This window comes from Erpetoichthys calabaricus, chromosome 9 (assembly GCF_900747795.2).
Source record: "Erpetoichthys calabaricus chromosome 9, fErpCal1.3, whole genome shotgun sequence".
Lineage (NCBI taxonomy): Eukaryota > Metazoa > Chordata > Cladistia > Polypteriformes > Polypteridae > Erpetoichthys > Erpetoichthys calabaricus.
The window spans coordinates 191,325,197-191,349,065 of record NC_041402.2 but is presented as its reverse complement, the minus strand read 5'-3'; the positions used below and the strand labels follow the sequence as shown (position 1 = coordinate 191,349,065).

General features: G+C 42.6%; 1 protein-coding gene across 2 annotated transcripts in view; it reads right to left on the bottom strand.

The window, feature by feature from the left end:
- The window catches only part of LOC114656985 (LIM/homeobox protein LMX-1.2), a 191,558-nt gene that overhangs the window by 8,360 nt on the left and 159,329 nt on the right, over positions 1-23,869 (bottom strand). For both annotated transcript variants that reach the window (XM_028808681.2, XM_028808683.2), the window contains 4 exons: positions 14,862-15,094; positions 6,450-6,628; positions 4,977-5,054; positions 4,674-4,740 (listed from right to left, as the gene is read on the bottom strand). In XM_028808681.2, the coding sequence (XP_028664514.1) occupies positions 4,674-4,740; positions 4,977-5,054; positions 6,450-6,628; positions 14,862-15,094 (557 nt within the window). The remainder of the gene's footprint in view (positions 1-4,673; positions 4,741-4,976; positions 5,055-6,449; positions 6,629-14,861; positions 15,095-23,869) is intronic.

Sequence of the window (23,869 nt, the reverse complement as noted above, 5' to 3'; positions counted from 1 at the left end):
GACAGATCATTTTTGTTTTGTGGTGCAGTAATAAGTTTTTACATGCAGAAGTTTTGATGTCGAAAAAAAAACAATTAAATTAATATTATTATTGGGTTGATTTAATCCTATTACCACTACAACACTGTTAAAATAAGAATAATATAAGATGATAATATAGTTAAGAAAAGCAAATATTAAACGACAAACAAATAACATTACGGATTTTTCATAATAAAACTGTCGGTTGCTTTTACAGAGCACACCAGAAACATTCTGAGCGTCAACTGGATGATAACATAACATACAAGATCGCAAGATTGTTAGAGTCTGCTTTATATATATAAGATTGTACCGCTTACAGTGAACATTTCCATAAAAAAGAATCACAAAATCATCCAAATCAACACTTGGCCAGTCTGCTTTATCTTCATGTACCGCTTTTGACAACTGGGCCAGTTCACCTACTGCTTGGTGCCATTGGTGGCAAGCATCGTTACAGAGGGTTAAAGCCAACATTACGATCAGGGTGCCACTCATCTTGATTTTCTCACAAGTTATTTTTTGTTTTCTATCACCGTTCATGTGCAAACAAGTCACGTGTCAGAGTAATGAAAATTTTATTTAAAAAATCACTCACAGCAAGCGTCATCATAGAGCGCTCAACAGTTCAGTTAAGATCAACATCCATCCAATGCTCATTTTAGTTTTGTTATTTATTCGCCTTATACAATTTCTTGGATTCAGTATTTGCTGTTTTTCACATATCCCTTGGGGTCAGAGCACAGGCTCAGCCATTGTAAAACGCCCCTGGAGCAACTGCACGTTAAGGGCCTTGCTCAAGGGCCCAACAGAGTAGGATCCCTTTTTGGCAGTCACGAGATCTGAACCAGTAACCTTTTGGACACCAGTACCGATCCTTAGCCTCAGAGGCACCACTCTGTAAATATATAGCAGTAAAGTAAAATTATGGATGTGGTGAGAGAGGACATGCAAGGGATGGGTGTGACAGAGCAAGATGTGGACGACAGGACGATATGGAAGAAGATGATCCGCTGTGATGACCCCTAACGGAAGCAGCTGAAAGAAGAAGAAGATATAGCAGTAAAAGCTGCAATAGAGGGGCTGTTTCTATTCTACTCAAACCGCTGTCACAGGGCACACAACCAAGTGTTTCTTTATGTAAAGTATGTTTAATGAACAGAACCATTACAAAGTTTCCAACAGAGCATTCAAGAATAATTTCTAGTAAGTCATTTTCTAACCTGCTAAGTCCTGAAGAGGGCTGCAGGGAGTGCCAGAGCCTATCCCAGCTGGCATAGGGAGCAAGAAGGGAACAAAACCCCGGAAAGGACGGCAGTCTATCTCAAAGCAAACACACAGACACACATGGGCCTGTTTAATATCACAAATCCACCTAACCTGCATGTCTTTGGACAGTGGGACTAAACTGGAGCAAACCCATGCAGACACGGGGAGAACATGCAGGGAGGACCTGGGATGAGAAGCCTGGCCTCATTACTGTGACGCAGCAGCGCTAAAATTGCACCACCATGACACCCTATTCAGGACTTAATGTAAGGTAATATTCTTAAATGTGCTTAATCCAATAGCAGGTTGTGAGGCCGGAGCCTTTTCCTGGCAGCACTGGGCACAAGGAAGAAAACTGCCCTGCATAGGGTGCCAGTCAGGCACATCGCCAGCTGAAGGTTGAATTGGAATTGACAATCATCCTAACCAGAACATCTCTGGAGTTGTGGGATGAAAAGTGGAGTGCAACCCACACAGGCATGGGGTTTGGACCCTGAATGCTTCGTCTATGAGCTGGCAGCATTGCCCACTTGAACCATTGTCCTGCCATGCATTTATGATTAGTACTCATTTTAATTGTTATCTGATGGCATATTGTGTGAAGTGTTGCTGTAAATCCCTCAGCGATGAAACAACACAAATCTTCAAATGACACTCTGCACAATTCCTGAATATATGACAAAAATGAATACAGAATATCCTTTCATCATACTGTATGGCACTTCTACTAAGAAATGATGGCACAAAAGCTTTACAAGCAATCGCTTTTAACTGGATAAAGCATGCTTTACAGTGAAAGAAGACCACTATAGCCGAATCCTGCTATGAAGTGTTGAACAAAGCAATCGAGACCGGAATAAACCCACGCTCCCTGAAGCCGAGGCAGAAATGATGATGATGACATCAGGCCAACTGCAGGACCTAACCCTGGATGAGATTATTAAAATGCATAATCACGCATGCATCGTCAGCCATTCAAGGAGAATTCAGAATCTCCAGTTAACTCAACCTGCAAGTCTTTGAGAGAACTCCCCTGTGACCAACGTGGAGAACATACAAATCTCAAAGAAGCAGCGACTAGGCTCCTAATCAAATCCAGGCCCTGTGAGTTTATATTCTGTGCTGTGTCCCTACCTGACAATATGTGACAATACATTTCTAGTGAAATGAGGATTTCTTCTGTTCACAACTGTTCACAAATGGCTCTTACTGGGCATTTGGGATGCAAGTTTAGGTCCCGCTCTCCTCATGCGGAGCAAAGAGAGAACTTCACCTTCTCAAGAGACAATCGGGTAGATCTTTCTCTCACTCCACTTAGTCCACCTGAACTCCGCTACACAAGCAAATGAAGAAGAGAGCTCATTTACATATCTGGCTGACACCTTTAAAGCAACTTGCAACACTTATTGTACGATTGGTTACATTTTTCTTTTTGGCTTTCCTATTAGAGCACAGGCAGGTAGAGTGAGTTCCTCAGGGTCAGTAGCAGAACTTGAACCCACAACCTCAGGGTCTGAAGTCCAAAGCCTTAACCACTACACCACAATGCCTGCTGTCAAAGTTAAACACAATGGAATGGGGGCTGAGAAAAGGCGCCACATATAAGGTGGGGCTCCAGTCAGGAACTGAATGTTTGGACTAAACGATCAGTGTCGAAAAATAAAATGAAAATATTAAAGCTGTTCAGACTTTCATGTTGATTGAATGATCCCATCTGCTAAAAGTCAAATAGCTGCGTGGCTTCACTTCACATGCTGTAACTAAAGGCAGTTTATCTCCCAAAGATGGTAGCAATTAACTTTCCACCCACCGAGCTGACGTGCTCATTCTCCCTGTTCCTTCTTTCCTTTCCAGCAGAACTTGCCTGCTTTCGGCTGATGAATAATTTAGAAATATGTCCCTGTGCCCAGCAATAGTTCACATCTATCACCTTCATGTTTTATCCCATCATGAATTGCTTTCGTACACAGAAACAACTGACGAAGGTCCTCCATCTTGAGAACAGAAGTCGACCTCCGACTCTCCAAAGCCTTCAATGTTGCCACACGTTATTCCATGGCATGACAATGGACCTCCACCTGTTTATAAATGTGTGTGGGTGCTTGGGCTTTAAAAATAATATATGTATAAAAAAATACTTTTTAAAAACCATGCCTATATTAAGTTAAAAAGTGTACTAAAAAGTAAAAAAAAAGTCTCTCATACATCACTCTCCAAATAAAAGGTGGGCACTTTTGCTAAGATTTTAAGAAGTGTTTCTTGAATGTCCACGCTTTTATTTTACGAGTGATGTATGAGAGACTTATTCTTTACTTTTTAGTACACTTTTTAACTTAATATAAGTGTGGCTTTTAAAAAGTATATATATATATATATATATATATATATATATATATATATATATATATATATATATATATATATACTGTATATATATCTTATTTTCAACTTTTTAGTGTTGGGTTTGTTTTAGTATAATTTTGTAATCAATATTTTAACACTTCCTTTAATATCTCTATCCATTACTAGCGTCATCTATTGGTGAAATCTTGAACTATTCTTCATATGAAAATTTCATTTCTTAATTAACATGGATTAATTGATTAATTAGAGAAACTGATTTTTGATTCATGTATTGTCGCCAGAAGTGAGTATGTGTGCAAAATTTCAAGTCATTTGGACAACAGGAAGTGTGTTAAATATCGATTACAAGATTTGTACCAGACAACAAACAGGGGAAGTTAATTTAAGCGTGGTAAGTAATAATAATAATAATAATAATAAAATAATAATAATAATATTGTAATATTATCTCTGTTCTCAAAAGTTCTGTTTTTGATTATGTTGCCTCATATTTTACATTTTATACTGAGTGGACATTGCAATTCCAGCATTGTACCGACTCTGACAGCAACTAAATGCAAATTGTAATATCATGTGTTGAAATTTCCAATTTCACATATTCTGATTCAATTAAATTATTTTTTCTTCTAGACCTTTGATGCAAATATAGCTTATTTTATAATTTTGCAGGTTTCATTTTTATGTTTAATATGTTTTAGTGTGTGTAAGCCACATTGCCATTGCTATAGCCTTTAAACCTGAATTTTAACAGGTTAGGGTGCTAAAAAGTAGCCTGATGGCTCACATTGGCAGGGATGAAGTGCCATGTATCAATAAACACAGTAAATACACGACTCTGTTTACAAATACAGGAGTTGGAGTCAGAGCTGCTGGCGCCAAACAATGAGGGGTCAGAATCGGAGTTGGAGTGGAAGGTTTTGTGTACCGACTCAACAGTTCTGGGTATCCACAGACAGATTGAAAGTTGTCTACTGTTGGGCTGAGTGTACCCAAACAAGACTCCTGATGAATTTTCTTACCTTGCCCAAGTCGCTGGGAGTTCTGCTGTTCCTGCTGTTGCTGCTGCCGGCGGGCCAGTTTCTTCATCTAAGGGGAGAAGTGCATAGAGATGTGAGAATGATGAGTGTGGCAGTGATGCAAACTGTCAGGACAGGATTCATACACGTGACAGTGCCCGACAACTTAATAAAGACACTTCAATTTCAATTTTAATGTTCAAACAAACCCTAAAAAATGCTCACCCCACAGCAAACAAGACAGGTTAGAGATGAGAGAAAAGAAAATCCTGACCATAGGAGCTGAGAAAATGTCACACTAGTTACCTTGGCTCGTTGATTCTGAAACCAGACCTGAACGACCCGCACACTGAGGCCAGTCTCGGCTGCCAGAGTCTCTCTCACCTGCAGAACGGGGACAGGAAAAGCAAAGCATGAGGTGAAAATCCCTTTATGGTACTGATTTTGCCCACACTGCACTGGTGAGGTAGTGGCAGTTGAACAGATTTTTTACCCCCCCCAAAGAGCCTTTAATGAATTTTGAAGTTGTTCATTTCTTCATACTTGTGTATTTTTTTCTTTTCATATACTAAATTTTACAAAGTATTGTAAAGCGTTATGTAAAGCACATTCTACTAAAAACAGGCTATAAAATAGATAGAATTAGGCACCAGTTGAACAAAACTACATTTCTTCTCCCACCATTTTATATTGCAAATTTTATGTTGGTTCTTCTGGGGTGGTGTTCTGTGCCATCACCACCACCTGATCAAAACCCAGTGCAGCTGCCTGTGACGTCTGAATGAAACCCCGACCTGCCACAAGACCCACTGTGTATTGTGTAACGTTGTGATCCTGCCAACACACTAAAATTAATCTATCTATCTATCTATCTATCTATCTATCTATCTATCTATCTATCTATCTATCTATCTATCTATCTATCTATCTATCTATCGATCGATCGATCTATCTATCTATCTATCTATCTATCTATCTATCTATCTATCTATCTATCTATCTATCTATCTATCTATCTAGTGATCCTGCCGACTATACTAAAATTAATCTATCTATCTATCTATCTATCTATCTATCTATCTATCTATCTATCTATCTATCTATCTATCTATCTATCTATCTATCTATCTATCTATCTATCTATCTATGTTGTGATCCTGCCGACTATACTAAAATTAATCTATCTATCTATCTATCTATCTATCTATCTATCTATCTATCTATCTATCTATCTATCTATCTAATGTTGTGATCCTGCCGACTACACTAACATTAATATCTATCTATTATATAGTGCCTTTCACATCTATCTAACTATCTAAACAATAGATGGGTAACTGATTGATTTGAATTTGAATAATAATTGCTTTGCAATCTCACCTGGGATAAACAAGCTGCAACACATGAATGCACTAATATGTTGCCTATGCCAAGTGTTACATTTGACTAAAGTGTCCTCATATGTGTTTTAATTAATTTTATAAAATTAAAATGGTCTGAACCGAATGCCTGATCTGAACTCAGATGTTGTTGACTGTTTTAAAACGCTCTCTATAACTCAATTTACTAGACGGTGCTGTTTAAAACAAGGGATGAACTGATATGAAATGGAGTCTTGTTATTGCCTCTTAAAGGATTTCTCTGCAGTGACTGAAATGGAAAACTTGACTGGCCACACAAACCCATAGCCTTGTTCAGGACAGCAAGTTGTAGGAAGGAATTATAAATGAGACATTTCAACTGTCATCTTGCATAATGATTTACTGAGCTGGGTCTCACCTTTCTGCAGGGCTTAGATGACACCTCGAAGGATGCTTTGAAGGCTCTTCTCTGCTGGGTGGTGAGGATGGTTCTGGGCCGCTTTGGCCTGCGGGGATCTTTCCCATCGTCACTGCCTTTTCCTTGGCCACCTGCACTTTTCCCTGGCTTGATGTCCAAGTCGTCATCCTCACTTTTAACTGCGGAAACACAACATTAACAAAAGAGTAAGCTCCAAGCAGTAAATGATATGAAAGTGCCTACTGTAGATGAATTAAAAACTGAGAAGACAACAGGATGGGCTATCTGAAGACCTCCTGGGAAAACTGCTTTGGGAATGTGACCTTTACTAATGGTGCGTTATGCTCTCCCAGATCAAGTGACACGCGATCACTTCCATCTAGTCTCTCATCCCCCCCCCAGCTCTGATGCACATCACCGCAACCAGAGAGCAGGAGTGAGATGAAAAGAAAATCTAACTAACTGTCATGTGGTGCTGGCCGTTTGTAAGTTTGGAGGGGGGACCCTACTCTGATTTTCAACTGAGATGAAGGTGTGGTTTTACTGGTGGTCTCATGCATGCCTTTTCTATCTCTACCATCTCCTAGCTTCTCACATCTTTTTATCCTTATCTCCATCGAACACCCCAATGTTACTGAGTCGAGAAAGGCTCCATACATTGGGTCAGTTACTCTTAAATAATGAATCAAAGAGGACAGTGATGGCGAGAATGCTTGGCATTGCACAGAAAAAAAAAATAAATCAGCCTGAAGACATAAATGAGCACAGGGTCAGACCATTTATTTGCATTGTGGGGCTGTTGGCATCTGTTTCATTTAACAAACATTAAAGAAGAAAGGATGGTCTCCTTGGGTAGGTTCAACACCATATACAGATGGGAGTATTTGACTGCAAGTTCAAATCCCAACTTAGGTAAGCCAACTGATCACTTTCTGTCTGGTGTGTAGTGTGGACCCCCACCTAATGTCATTATTATAACCCAGCATACAATCATGTACTTTATTGTGTTTCGCTTGTTGGTGCTTTACACGTATTCTTGTGATCACCTCTGCCTCTGAGACAGGAGGAGTTTGAGAAGACCACTGGCATTTCCCTGATCTCAGTAGTGCCAAAGGTCCTTGCACTAAATTGAACTTTTTTCTTTTTTGGTATGAAATGATCTGTAGCTGAATGGATGAGCGTTGGCTGAGCCTATAGATATTTGCATCTCATCTCATGCCCAGAGAGGCCGCCATAAATTCTGAACCTGAAGTCTTATGCTTTATAGTTGTGTCACACACGTGTGAGTAGGAGGAAGCTGTATGGACCAAGTGAGGGTAATTCCACACCAGGCCAAGGGGTGGAGGGGTGCACTAAACCTTCTTTCTGTTGTCTCTGCAGACCAAACACGGGAAAACCTGCCTGATTCAACCTTGAAGACATCACTTCCGGTGCCTAGAAGCACGTCACTATTGGTCCTGGCCTTTAAAGCCGCCATATTCTCAACAATTACTCAGTTCAGTTTGGAACTCAACCAGTGCACATGAGTGCTATTCTGCAAATACCACTGGCGTAGCAATGGATTGTACAGACTGTGCAAAGGACAAGGGCCTACAAGCTTGGGGGGCCCACTCAGGGCCATATAGATTTAAAAAAAAAATGTAATAACTAAAACAGAGGTTTCACAGTCTCGATGCAGTGGCTTCAACATTCAATGTCTTGTTACCATCAGCTCTGACCTCGATGGCTGATGACGAATTGTGTGCTGCTGCCGACCTCCTCACTGAATGCGATAGCACCGACATTTCACCGCCGCTTTGTGCTCAATTGTTGTCATTTCCAGATGTTTTCAATCCATCCTGTCAACCAAGTCGACTGTTTTTTGAAGTAGCTGAACTGTTGCTGATAGATCACTGTGCACCGTTGTCTACTTTCAGTGTCATTTGCATGGTTTCCATGTTACTGCCGACTACGCCAATGACTGTCGCTGCGTGTGAACAATCATTCTCCAAGGTAAAACCCATCAAAAATGACCTCAGAAGCACCACGTCGCAAGAGAAACTTAGTGACTTGGCTGTACGAGTGCACCAGACAACTTGACGTGTCAAATATTGTTGAGACTTTTGCGCAGCAGAGGGCATGCAAACGAGTATTTTAAGGTACTAGTGATATCAGAAGTAATATGATTTGTGACCTGTCAGTCAGTTCCACTTTTGTAAGCTTTAACAGTTTAACAAATCTGTCATCTGTTTTATTGTGCACCTTAGTATGGCTTACTGTGCATTAATGTCACTACTGTGAGGATTTGTGAGCGTCACCACTTTATCATGTCAATTTTCTCAGAACTTGTGTAAAACGGGTCGATTGTGTTTTAGTGCCCCGTCAGCCGGTGCTGTCGTTTTGATTTGTTACAAATTGAAATGGCTTCATTTTATAGCACAGAACAGTTTCTACTTTCTAGCTTACATTATATTTTAATCACCTTCTTTCACAAAGTTGTCTTGGAAAAGTAAGCGGGTCCAGATTTTACACAGATGTATGTACTAGTATCCTCACAGATGGCACAGTGGTAGCGCTGCTGCTTTGCAGTAAGGAGATTGTGGGTTCACTTCCTTTGTCCTCCCTGTGTGGAGAGCGCTTTGAGTAGTGAGAAAAGCGCTATATAAATGTAAAGAATTATTATTATTATTATAGTACTGCTACTGCAGTGGGTTGGCACCCTGCCCTGGATTGGTTCCTGCCTTGTGCCCTGTGTTGGCTGGGATTGGCTCCAGCAGACCCCCGTGACCCTGTGTTCGGATTCAGCGGGTTGGAAAATGGATGAATGGATGGATAGTACTGCTACCCACACCTCTCACATTTCATTCCTACAATTGATTTTATTTTTGCTAACTTACAGCAGCTGTAATAAAGCGATTTAAAAAGTTATTACAAATTCCATTTAGAGAGCTGGTTTGTTTGTCACCAGTGTGTGATCTGATTGTAACGCGGCCCTGGACACCACAGCCCAGCCAGCCCCTGGGATCTAGTTGTGAATAAATTACTAACAGTTATGCTGGACAGGAGGGGCTCACCTCAGGAACCTTCAGCAAGTTGGCTATGCCCTTGGCAAATACCCTATTGCGGCCAGGGACAATATATGGGTGGCTGCCCCAAAGCCTTTTCTTGTGCGGAGGCTGGTTATTTTCACAGTTGAATATCTCAGCCAGTCTGTTTGTGTTATTTTTTTTAACGCACGTTAGCCTGAATGCATGCTAAACAAAAAAGGAAATATTCAAGTTGCAGGTTACCCACCAAAGCTTGTACTGTATTGACAGGTAATTACTGTTATGTGTATGAAACTCAAAAAGATGTTTAAAGCTGACCAGCTGATATGTGTGAAAAGAAATGAGAAGGAGGAAATGTTCCTACCGTCATCCATTCGTTATTCTCACAGAACATGAAGCACCAGTCTGAGAAGGTGTTTGGCCATAAAGGCGCTGTATTAATTGATAAACGAGTTCATATAAAGTTGGATTCCACTCCTGAGCACTGCAACAATGGACTATTCTACTTTAACATGTATTATTACACGGGTGGCACAGTGGTAGCGCTGCTGCCTCGCAGTAAGGAGACCTGGATCCGCTTCCTGGGTCCTCCCTGCATGGACTTTGCATGTTCTCCCCGTGTCTGCGTGGGTTTCCTCCCACAGTTCAAACACATGCAGGTTAGATGGATTGGCGATTCTAAATTGGCCCTAGTGTGTGTGTCCTTTGATGGGTTGGCGCTCTGCCCGGGAAAGGTTCCTGCCTTTTGCCCTGTGTTTGCTGGGATTGGCTCCAGCAGACCCCCGTGACCCTGTATATGGATGGATGGATGTATTATTACACTGTTTGGATTATGAAACTTGAAAGGCACTCAATATATACATTGACATACAATACAATACAATTTATTTTTATAAAGCCCAAAATCACACCAGGAGGGCCGCAATGGGCTTTAACAGGCCCTGCCTTTTGACAGCCCGCCCACCAGCCTTGACTCTCTAAGAAGACAAGAAAGAACTCCCAGAATAAACCCCTGTATGGAAAAGAAACCTTGGGAAAGGTAGTTCAAAGAGAGACCCCTTTCCAGGTAGGCTGGGTGTACAGTGGGTGTAAAAACAAAGGGGGGTAATTACATTTACATTTTATTATGACACAATGACACAGTGAATAGTGCTGCTGTATCACATTTACATTTACATCATTTAGCAGACGCTCTTATCCAGAGCGACTTACAACAGTATTTGTTAGTTTTTCGCATACCCCTTGGGGTCAGAGCGCAGGGTCAGCCATTGTACAGCGCCCCTGGAGCAATTACAGGTTAAGGGCCTTGCTCAAGGGCCCAGCAGAGTAGGATCTCTTTTGGCAGTGACGGGGATTCGAACCGGCAACCTTCGGGATACCAGTGCAGATCCTTACATCAGTGTTACAATGCTGGGAGATGAGAAGCCTACATTTGCTTTACACGCTCTACATTTAAGAATGTGCAACAAGGACAATTGTATAATACACTAAGAATAAAACATGATCTGCAAGACCATCCCAATACTGATGGATCACTGGACAGTTGTATCCCTGGACCCCATCTCTAACAGCCTGCACAATAATAATAAATTTACTTTAATGAGCGTTTGTTTGGTCTGTGTTATTTTATTTGTTGTATTGAGAGCTAGTATGTTGGTCTCAAAATGAACCCTGCAAATCTGGATTCTGAAAAGAGCATGAAGAAGAGTAAAGGACATAAAGTGCCCCCCTTGATGTTTGGGACAAAGATACGTTTTTCATTGATTTCTCCTTCTGCTCCACAGTTTAAAATTACAAATCAAACAATTCACAGTCATTAAGGTAGGCCTACACATTGCAGACTTTCAATTACGGAGATTGCTGTACATTTCGGTCAAATAACACTTTTTCTACATGGTCCCCCCAATTCAGGTCACCATAATGTTTGGGACAGTTGGTGTCACAGGTGTTTGTGATTCCTTGGGTGGGTTTCATGGCTTCATAAGATACCACGGCTTGCTTCTATCCTTTGGAGTCTGTAGTTGCCATTGTTCAACATGAATACAACAGCTGTGCCAAAGAAAGTAAACCATTAGAGACATCAGTAAAACCTTAGGATGACTGAAATCAACTGTCTGGAATATCATGAAGAAGAAAGAACACACTGGTGGGCTCAGGCATCACAAAAGGACTGGTAGGCCAAAGAAGACCTCCACTGTTGAGGACAGAAGAATCCTTACTTTGGTAAAGAAAAAGCCCCCAATGCTTGTCTGACAGATCATACACAGTCTTCAGGGGGCCGATGTGTGTGTGTCAGAGACGACTATCAGTAGAAGACTTCACGGCCACACTGCAAGATGCAGACCACAAAACCAGGATGGCAGATTACAGTGTGTGAAAAAGGATTTCAAAGAGCCTGCAGAATTCTGGGAAAAGGTCTTTAGATCTTTTGGCCAGATGAGACAAAGATGAACCTGCATCAAAGTGATGGCAAGAGCAAGAGTGTGAAGACGAAAAGGAACTGCAGACGATCCAAAGCAGACCACCTCATCTGTTCAACATGGTGCTGGGGGTGTTATGGCTTGGGCATGTATGGCTGCCACAGATTCTGACACACTCCACTTCATCGATGATGGAACTGCTGATGGCAGGGGCACAGTGAATAATTCTGAGGTGTGTAGAAACATCTGATCTGCTCAAGTTCCAGTTAATGCCTCCAAACTCCCTGGATGGCGCTTCATCCTACCACAAGATAATGAGCCAAACACACTACTGAGACAACACAGGAGTTTATCAAAGCTAAAAAAATGGAAAATTCTTCAATGGCCAAGCCAGTCGCTCAATTTAAATCCAATTGAGTAGGCCTTCCATATGTTGAAGAAAAAGCTTAAGGGGACAAGCCTCCCGAAACAAGCAGGAGCTGAAGATGGCTGCACTAGATGTTAGGCAGAGCATCACCAGAGAAGACCCTCAGCACCTGGTCATGTCTCTGAATCACAGACTTCAAGCAGTCATTGTATGTGAGGGAAATACGACAAAGTCCTAAATATGATGGCTTTCATAAACCTGCCATTGCCATGTCCAAACATTGTGGTGCCCTGAAATGGGGGCACCGAGTATTAAAAGTGTTGTGTGACCAAATCCCCTTAAATGAAAGTCTGCAATATGAACTTTAATCAGAACATCTGAATGGTCTGATTTGTAATCTTAAAACTGTGGAGCAGAGGAAGAAATCAAGGAAAAACTGGTCTTTGTCCCCAACATTATGGAGGGCACTGTAACTCAATGCTACTTTGGCAGACTTGGTCAAACCGTGAGACACCCTGCTTAAACTCTTCTGGATTGTGCTTTGACCAGAATGGAGACTACCTGATGGAATACCTTGGGGATGCCCCAGTCTGAGATTATTCTGAGCCAAGCATATTCTACTGAATGTTCCCCCCTGGATGTGAACAACCATAGTCCTCGGGCACCTTGTACTCGGTGGCCAATAAAAGGAAGCACAGATACCTATGGCAGCAAACACGAGAAGCTGAAAGTAGCCGGTAAAGGCTCCTGGAAATGCTCCTTTTGGGAGCTCCTCATATCACAAGTTATTAAGCAGATCTTGCTGCGTGATCATCTTTCAGTTTAATAAGTGCCGCTCCTAATGATCAAAGCCGGTACCATCACTTTAATATCTGTGCCACCGTGATCCGCTTAATGTGCCATTTCATCTAAGTGGTTTGCAAAGCTTAATCACTCTGATGGCTCTGCCGAGGGCTGCCTTTATTGTCCAGTGGACAGAGACACAGTTGTGGGGGGAGAGACAAGCCCCTGGTTCAGTTAATAAGCAGTGCTGGGCCATTAGAACAATAAAGAAATAATGAAGGAAATTAATCTCCTGAGTGCTAATTAGTCAAGGAGGAGGAGTTGGCTAAGTTTTCTATAAGAAAAAGTGCAAAGGCTGAAAAAAAAAGAAAGAAAGAAGGGTTACTCTCACATTCTGATGCATTGGTACATGGGGGTAGTGGGGGGGGGGTGGTTATGGTCACAGATCTCCCAGCTTGACAAATCAGTGGCCTTGATTTTCACAGGGAGGTCTCACTTTAATTGGTTCATCCTTAATCACTCATCACCTTGTTTCTTCACACTTTTTCTGAGATATGAGGAGTTTGAGAACACTGGCCTTAGTTTTACCTTTTCTGATCTCAGTGGTGTCAAAGGTTCTTGCACTAAATTCAGTTTTTATCTTCTGGTATGAAACCATCCTGAGCCTGCAGGTGTTCTCATCTCATCTCCTGCCAAGTATCCATTGAGCATATGCTGATATAGAGCAGTGAGCAGCCCTGAGATGACATGACTGCAGTGGAGGCAGACCATAGGTCAGTAGCAAGTGTCCTACCTGTGGTCAGGAACAGCTGTATTGTATCCATCCATCCATGCATTATCCAACCCGCTATATCCTAACTACAGGGTCATGGGGGTCTGCAGGAGCCAATCCCAGCCAACACAGGGCACAAGGCAGGAAACAACCCACCGCAGTGTATTGTATTGATTGGTAATTACTGCTATGTGTAAAAATCTCAAAAAGATGTATAAATCTGACCGACTGATAAGCGTGAAGGTACATTAAGAGCTCTTTTGGGTTGGGGTTCCTCACTTCATCCAGCTATTCAGCTCAATGTGCTGTGCAGTACATGAAGCACCAGTTTGAGAAGGTGTTCAGCAAGAAAGATGTGGTATTGATTGATAAATAAGTTAAAGTAAGATTAGTACAACCCAGCTTCCTTACTTGTATAGGATGGAAGTATCCATATATATATATATATATATATATATATATATATACGTGGACCAGTACCAGTTAGAGGTCCACACCTGAAAAGTTCATGTGCAGCAGTGCTTTATAAAGATGAGGGAAGTAGACTAGTCGTGTGGTGAAATTCTAATAGTAGGGTCAAGTGGAATCGCAGCTCCTTGCAATGTAGCCATCAATGGGGTGTTACACTTAAAGCAGTGGAACCCTCTGCTTTTGATGCTTGAACCTGTTGGTTGTTAGAAGACCACAACATAGCATTAGAGATATGGTCATACTAAAATAGGATATGTATTTGAATAGGATGTATTTCTGGCTAAAAGAGCAGAGACACTAGTAGAAGAGGTTCAGATTCACTGGGTAAGCACACCCTGCTGGCCTCACCAACACCTTTTCCAGCAGAAACCCAAGCTTTTCCTGGTTGGTCTCCCACCCAAGTACTGGATGGGCCCTAACATGCTTGGGTTCAGGTGGATGACCTCTTCTGAAGTGCAAGTGGTATGTATGGCTGCTGGATGACCTAAGAAACTCCGAGTAGGAACTGGTGGACTGCGGGTGGAGAGGAACGTTACTCTTAAGCAGTGTGGTCTGTACTCCTCTGAACTTTACCTGAATCGGAGTCGTCAGGGCTCACAGAGCTCAGCAGGTCTTTCTCCTTCTCGTAATCACTTTTGCAGAGCAGCTGGCCATCTTTCAAGACAAACTCGTCCCCCTTACGCAACTGCCTTTCGCAGACACAACAGCAGAAGCAGCTGAGGTGGTAGACGCACTCCAAAGCCCTCATGACAAACTCTGTCGGCGCGATCTTCTCCATGCAGCCACTGCATTTGGTTGCGAAGAGTCTGAGAGACAAAACAGAATAAAGAATCTCATTTTAGAATTCAGAAGATCAACAATGCCTGCCAGAAGTGTCAGTCATGCCCGGAGAGAGACAGCTTGCGGTGCTGTCTGAAGCCTGCACATGCTAGGAAGATGATCCTACACTATACCACATCATCATTTCTGTGATGGTCCTCGAGGGGAGTCAGTGCTCTTGCCAATTCTGTGTTACTTTCCTGAACATCTATAAATTACTAACATCCGAGCCTCTCGTGAAGAAGAGAACGGAAAGTCTTGAGCAAGAAAAGGAATAAATGCTATTCACCCTTAGAGCGTGACAGCATGAGACCACAGAGAAGATTAAAACAAGAAACCATCAGAAATGTAACTGTTCTTAGCATGGACCTCCGTCTGGACAGACACAGCCTCCATCATCTTGTAGGTCTGGTGCTGCTTATTGATCATTAGTGTTGACAATGAGATGCTAAGTGGAGACCACCGCTAGCTTAGAAAGTTCTAGAATGTATGGAATTCAATAAAATGACATAACTTTCTCAAATCCACTTGACAAGGTGGAATGGGGCTGCTGCCTTTTGCCCAGTGTTACCAGGGTAAGCTCCAGCCCTGCACAAGTCTAAACTGGACTAAGCAGCTTTAAGAATCTTATGTTATACATGACTAATAATACACTGGAAAGTTTTAACAATATATTTATTTCATAAATCCGAATAGAGCATACTAACAATATTAGAAATACAATGAAAAAAATATTCAATAAGCAACAATACAACTTTTAAATATTTATCCATTTGTTAATTCTTTTATGAGGAGACTAAGCAGCCTTTAAAAATGACACTCATTACACGAAGACACAGGCTTTTCTGTTTGTGCTTTTTTTTTTAGGTGGCAGCTCCATCCTTTGTGGTGGTCCGTTCCCCCAAAACGGCATTCCTGTAAATTGTACATACAAGCTTTAATGAAAACGCGTATTTTTCTGGCGATAATGATTAAGCTAGGCCCAAAAATCGAACATGACAGCCCTGGTGAGAGTTATGTCTGCAGAATGGCTGCAGCCCAGCACAAGTAATAATAGCTGTGCGGCCATCATAAATGAATGGGGGGGGCGCTGTGGCTACTCGCCGAGTAAACTTAAACACTATTGATCAGTAACCTGCTGGGAGTGTTTACTGTGGCCGAGCATCAGAGTTTATATGGAGGTAATAAGAACTTGAGCCCTTCTCTTATGGGAAGATCTGTGTGTTCCTTATTTGCTTCTCCTGATTGGGATCTCACTGCTCATTAGGCCGGCTTGGGTTTGAAGGCTGGGAGCTAAAGTACAGGGAAGGACCACACAGTGATAGATAATAAGGTCCAACTGCACCACAAGGGGGCGTTTTTGATTTTTTTTTTTTTTTTTAACCCTTCATTGGGCTCCATCTCTGTCTGGGTATAAAGTGACATAGAAGTCTGCTTCTACATGGAATATTATAACCATAATCTATACACAGCGGCCATAGCACCTGCATTTCACAAAAGGTCACCCACCTGGAGCTAAGCCTGTTCAGGCCCAGCCAGGCCTTGGATGGGAGACCAAACAGGAAAAGCTTGGGCTGCTGTTGGGAGATGGGTTGGTGAAGCCAGTCTGAGTGTGGCTTCCAAGTCCCCCAGTAAAGTGACGCAGGGACACTGTACTGTAAAAATGGTGCCGTCCTTCAGAGGAGATGTAAAACCAAGGTTCTGACTTTCTCAGGTCATAAAAGATCCCTTGGGCATCTGTCGTAAACAGTAAGGGGTATCCCGATGTCCTGGCTAAATTGCCCACTACGGCCTAGTCATTCTGCACCCCTAATGATCCCCTGTCTCTAATTGGCTCTCTCTCTCACCATTACACCACCTAATTGCTAATGTGTGGCGAGTGTTCTGGCGTTAAAATGGCTGCTGTTGTATCATCCTAGTGGATGCTATACATTAGTGGTGGTTGAAGTGCTTTGAGTAATGAGAAAAGCGCTATATAAATGTAAAGAATTATTATTATCACTAGTCATTTAGCCCGTTACAATAACGGGCGCTAGAACAGTAGTGCATAAACATTAGTAGGAACAGTCTATATTAAATGGCAAGGGACTTTGACCTCATTCATTTTGTTGGTCGTAATTTCTTTCTTTCAGCCTTTCTGTTGATGATGTTTACTTGCTGAGCTGACCGTTCTTCGTGGGCTGCCGCCGTGTATTGTGTGTCTTTAATTTTCTGTGACAGTAATACTGTCTTGTACGTCCGTAATATACCTTTATTTTCTCTGGCGGTAATACAGGCGTGCGCATCGGTAATATGCCTTTAATCTCCTCTGACAGTAATACTGGCTTGTATGTGGCTGTAATATGCGTCACTCTATTGTGTACCTTTAATTTCCTCTCGCAGTAATACTGGTTTGTATTTCCGTAAAACACCTGTAACTTTCTCTGACAGTAATATCGCGCATCGCACCGTGCCCCGCGCATGCGCACTTCACCAGAAGACACCCACACACGGACACCTGGACGCACACAGGGATTTTATTAAAGAGGATACTTAACTTACATATCTAAAAAGTGATTGGACGACAACCTTAGCTTCTCTCAAATTCAGTTTGTTTCACCTCGTGTTGACTAAAGCAGTGCTTCTGGGATATCTACAATTGGGTTGCACTGAGTCCTGAATGAACTCTTTTAGGGTGGATGTCGACTTTTGTCGACAGCAGGAGTTGAAGGAAGATGTCGACTTTTGTTGACAGCCAGGGGCAGAGGGCGACAATGAGCTATAATGTCGACAAAACTCCCCATTACGTTATAGGAGACCCTCTTAGCTGGGAGGGCCGTTAGACTTGTTACCTTGTTGTTGAATCCCTGCATGTGTGTGAGTAGCGGGGAGTGAACAACATCTAGAATGGCACTGACATCGGGCGAGAGAGCGAAGCAAAATACTCAGTACACATTATTTATTTATATTTTTGTTATTTGTGTATTATTGCTGAGTCAGACTCCGACTTATCAAACTCCGATTTTGATGCAAGCGACCTGGAAATCGAAAACGAAAGACAGGTCGCTGTTTTTTTCCAGGAAGTGCCTTTCAGCTTACGAGTGATGAGACAAACAGGTATGTAATAAGTATGTGAATTTAGATACTGAAGAGCAGGGGTGGGCACAGTCAGTCCTGGAGGGCCGCAGTGGCTGCAGGTTTTTGATCCAATCCAGTTGCTTAATTAGAAAACAATCCTTGCCAATACAGTAATTACATTTCATGGCGTGTTAGTGATTTAACTCTGCCATGTCAGGTTATTCTCATATCCTCGATTTTTTTTTTCCTTTCTAAGGATATCATCCAAATAATTTGAAGTCTAAAACGGAGGAGTAACTCTCAGTCCTTCACTTTTAATTAAACCAATCAGTGCATGATAAACACACAGGGGTGTAAATGGTAACAAGCTAAATGGAGAAATACTACTTTCCTTTGTCATTTGCATCTTATTGCTAATAAGGAGCCATTAAAAACCGAGAATGCAGCTGTTTAAGACTACAATAAGCAATAAGTGTTCAAAATCTTAACAAGCGAGACAACTAAAATGAAGCAGAAGTGTCACTTCAGCAGTAAGTGTGTCTTATTAGGCCACTGGGCCAAAAACCTGCAGCCACTGCGGCCCAACGGGAACGACTTTGCCCACTCCTGCTGTAGAGGCTAATGGAACATAAAACGGAGCGACATTTGTCATAAATGAGTATTTTATGATGATTTATGTGTGAAACCATTGCTTTGTGCGTTTTTTAGAAAACTGACTTTTTGGAAAATATTGAGCCCTGTGAGAAATGGAATAATAAAAAAAAAAAGCCCTTAAAGAGTTAATAGGGAAGTGAATGACAGAGGATTGGTGAGAGTTTGCAGAAGGCCTGGCGATGGATCGACGCTTGCATGGTTGAAACAACAACACGGATGCTGTTTGCCTGCAGTTCTGGAATGCGGATGGATGATATCTGAGGAAATGGTACGATGAGATGCTGCTGTTCCTCAGCAACTGTGAGTCGTAAAGACACGCAAAAGGCAAAAAACTTCAGGAACCACTGGACTAAAGGACAAGCGTCTCTGTAAAGCAATCCATAGTAGAGAAGACGCTCTTTGTGACTGTGGCAACTATGATAGGTGTCATATGAAAATGACTTTAATTACTACGGGGCTTCACCACCTGCTTGCTTCACTCGCCAACCCCCCTGCCTGCACTATGTGCCAGCAACTTTGCGTCTCTGCCGCTCACAAACAACAAATCTTTTAATTCTCGCAGATACGCCTCTTCATTGGGAAGAAACACTACTTTTCCCTGATGGCAACATGAATTACACAATCTACAAGTCTCTGAGTTAAAGTTTTAACTCCAAATCTTTTCACCGTTCTGTCATTTCAACCGAGTAATAATTTCCGTTTGTTTGCGTTAATGCGATCTTTACTATCATTTTTTGGAGACTTTCGAATTTTCATACTTCCATTATCTCTAACCTGCTCTGCATGTGTATCACGCCAACGTTTTTGAACCTCTTTACGATGTTCTACTTTGTCATCTACTCTTTGCCTTTTACTTCCGGCCCTGGGTGTGGTTAAATCTCTTGGCACAAAGTCTCGTCTCGTGGGACGTGAAAGTGTCTCTCGTCAAAAGATCACATCTCGTCGCAGGATAAAAAGTCTTGCCTCCCAAGATTTTTTTTATTATAATTGAGAGATGTAGCAGCTTATCATCCATTATCATACAGCTCAAGGTATGTTCCACAGATTAATCAGTAAAAACAATACATAAAGACAAAACAAGACACACAAGACATGCCATAGTTATTTGGATATCAGATAGATAGATAGATAGATAGATAGATAGATAGATAGATAGATAGATAGATAGATAGATAGATAGATAGATAGATAGATAGATATGAAAGGTGCTATATAATAGATAGATAGATAGATAGATAGAGATAGATAGATAGATGTATGTGAAAGGCACTATATAATAGATAGATAGATAGATAGATAGATAGATAGATAGATAGATAGATATGAAAGGCACTATATAATAGATAGATAGATAGATAGATATGAAAGGCACTATATAATAGATAGATAGATAGATAGATAGATAGATAGATAGATAGATAGATAGATAGATCCTTTATTAATCCCAAGGGGAAATTCACAATATTTATCATTATTATTATTATTATTGTTATTATTAATATTATCATTATTACTGCAATTTCTAATAGATGTAAGTGTACTAAATAGAAAAACAACCTGGGCATTGTTAAAGAAAATTTAAAACACCAAAGTGCAAAACAAATCGTCACTCTTATCAGAAAGAGGTTCATATTGTATTCTAATTAACAGCCTTTTAGATAAAGATGGCAAGAGAACCACCAGACCTAATTCAGACAAATATAAAAATTAATATATACAACTAGCCGTCCCCCGAGGCTCTGCCCACGTAGTAGTGAAACAGGATAAAGTTTAAAAATCAATAAACAAACAGGTATCTCTAGCTAAGCGGAGGCAAGGAACACTCCAAAACGTAGAGGTTAGACCGACTCGAACGGAGGCTGGTGCGTGAGTGAGGAGGGCCCAGTCCGGCTCCCCACTCCTGACGTCACATTTCCCCCTTAACCTTCTTTTGGAACAGTCAGTCAGTGTCCAACCCGCTAAATCCTAACACAGGGTCACGGGGGTCTGCTGGAGCCAATCCCAGCCAGCACAGGGCGCAAGGCAGGAATAAATCCTGGGCAGGGCGCCAGCCCACACACACCAAGCACACACCAGGGACAATTTAGAATCACCAATGCATGTAACCTGCATGTCTTTGGACTGTGGGAGGAAACCCACGCAGACACGGAGAGAACACAGGGAGGACAAGGGAAGCAAACCCAGGTCTCCTTACTGCGAGGCAGCAGAGCTACCACTGCGCCACCGTGCCGCCTTCTCTCGGATTTGCGCATAAAAATCTCTGATACTTAGCGTGATGAGAGAAGTCACATAATCAACCAGAATATTCAAGCAAATTATAGAAAAAAACCCGATCTAAATCCGTTAAGCAGTTCTCTCGTTCGCTAGCTAAGCGGAGGTAACGTATGCCCCGTGTCTGGCGTGTGAGTGAGGAGGGCCCCGCCTGCCCCTCCCCTCGGCCCGCAGTGTCTCTCTTGGATTTACGCAAATAAATCAGTACCGCAAGCGAACTATGATACATAGCACAATGAGAGAAGTCGCAAAATGTACAAGCAAATTCTAGGAAAAAACTAAAATCTAAATCCGTTAAGTAGTTCTCTCGTGAAAAGCAGACAGACAAACAGATAGACATTGGATTTTATATGTATATATATATAGAGAGAGATGTATCTGGATTTGACATAGGCATGTGTACATGGCATGGAAAATAACCGGAGGGTCAGCTGGCTGATCTGAAAGGTGACTCTGCTTCTCTCAGAGTTTTGCTCAATATTTTCTTTTTCCAGGCACCCTATAGAGAAGATGAACTTATTTGTCTGGTAGCTTATGATGCTGACCTGCTGAAGGTTTAACACATTGAGCATTTTTCCCAAAATCAATTAAGTGATATCTTCCACCAGCTCTATCACCCCCATCGTTCTCCAGTTAAGTCCACTTCTCCCCAGCCTTGATGCCTGATGGCCTTCACACTTTCGTTAATTTTTGCTCCTCATCTCCACCTATTTGGTTCCTTTTTTAAAAATGTATTGTGAGACGGCGGCACGGTGGCGCAGTGGTAGCGCTGCTGCCTCGCAGTTAGGGGACTTGGGTTTGCTTCCCGGGCCCTCCCTGCGTGGAGTTTGCATGTTCTCCCCGTGTCTGCGTGGGTTTCCTCCCAAAGTCCAAAGACATGCAGGTTAGGTGCATTGGTAATTCTAAATTGTCCCTAGTGTGTGTGTGTGTGTGCCCTGAGGTAAACTGGCACCCTGCCCGGGGTTTGTTTCCTGCCTTGTGCCCTGTGTTGGCTGGGATAGGCTCCAGCAGACCCCCGTGATCCTGTAGATAGGATTTAGCGGGTTGGATGATGGATGGATGGTATTGCGAGACGGACTGTGGGTGCCACTTAAAGTGCTACTGTCAGCTCGCATACAAACAACAGCCACCTCAGTGTGCAAGGCCTTCATCTGTCAAGATGCCGCGTGACAAGCCCTGCACGGTCTTTTGTGTAATTCAGCCACACAAACCTGAGCCAGGACTAGAGAAAGGCTCTGTGATTAGGGTTTTGTTGGCTTATTTTCACCTCTTGTCCTGCTCGGCGCAGCTGAACGCCTCAATTAAATAGCTTTGTTCTCACTTTGCTCTTCTGCTTGTCCTGCCTTTTGGCTTTAGAACCAGCTAGTGCAAGGCTCTCTTGGCCGGGGCTTGCATCATATAAAATAAAGTTGTCCCCTTGTCCCCACAGAGTCGAGACTGCGACACAGCACAAAAGTCTGCTTCCACATGGGATATTCTAACTGTATACTGTATATCTTTATACTGTACAGCACCTGCACGTCAGAAGAGGTCATCCACCTGAAGCTAAGCCTGTTCAGACCCAGCTAGCACTTGGATAGGAGACCACCCAGGAAAAGCTTGGGCTGCTGCTTGAAGAGGTGTCGATGAGGCCAGCAGGGGGCACTTACCCTGTGGTCTGAGTGTGGATCCCGATCCCCCAGTGCAGTGACGCGGGGACACTGTGCTGTAAAAATGGTGCCGTCCTTCAGATGAGACGGAAAAATCGAGGTCCTGACTCTATCTGGTCATAAAAGATCTCTGGGCATCTTTCATAAAGAGTAGGGTGTATCCCGATGTCCTGGCTAAATCGCCCACCATGGCCTAGTCATTCTAATCATTCCCTGTCTCTAATTGGCGCTCTCTCTCTCGCCACTTCATCACCTAATAGCTAATGTGTGGTGAGTGTACTGGTGCAAAAATGGCTGCTGTCGCATCATCCTTCTCCTGCCTACAGCTTTAGAACCAGCTAGTGCAAAGCTCTACTGGCCGGGGCTTGCATCATGTCAAATAAAGTTGTACCCTTGTCCCCACAGAGTCGAGACTGTGATGCAGCACAGAAGTCTGCTTCTACATGGAATATTCTATAAAGCCATAGCACCTGCATTTCAGAAGAGGTCACCCACCTGGAGTTAAGCCTGTTCAGGCCCGGCCAGGACTTGGATGGCAGACCAACCAGGAAAAACTTGGGCTGCTGACGGGAGAGTTGCTGGTGAGGCCAGCAGGGGGCACTGTACTCTGTGGTCTGAGAGTGGATCCCAATGCTCCATTGCAGTGACCTGGGGACACTGTGCTGTAAAAATGGTGCCGTCCTTCAGACGAGATGCAACAATTGAGGTCCTGACTCTCTGAGGTCATAAAAGATCCTTGGGCATCCTTTGTAAAGAGTAGGGTGTATCCCGATGTCCTGGCTAAATCACCCACCACGGCCTAGTCATTCTAATCATTCCCTGTCTCTAACTGGCGCTCTCTCTTTTTCCACTAATGTGTGGTGAGTGTACTGGTGCAAAAATGGCTGCCATCACCTCATCCTTCTCCTGCCTACGGCTTTAGGACCAGCCAGTGCAAGGCTCTCTCTCTCTCTGTGTGTAAAATGAAGTTGTCCCCTTGTCCCCACAGAACTACCCACCCAGTCGAGACTGTGACACAGCACAGAAAAGCTGCTTTAGAAACAGATAATTAGGACAGGCCCCAGGATGTGGAGGTCCCAGTGAAGGTGGTGCTGACTCTCTAATCCTTAGGAACACAAACACAGTTATATG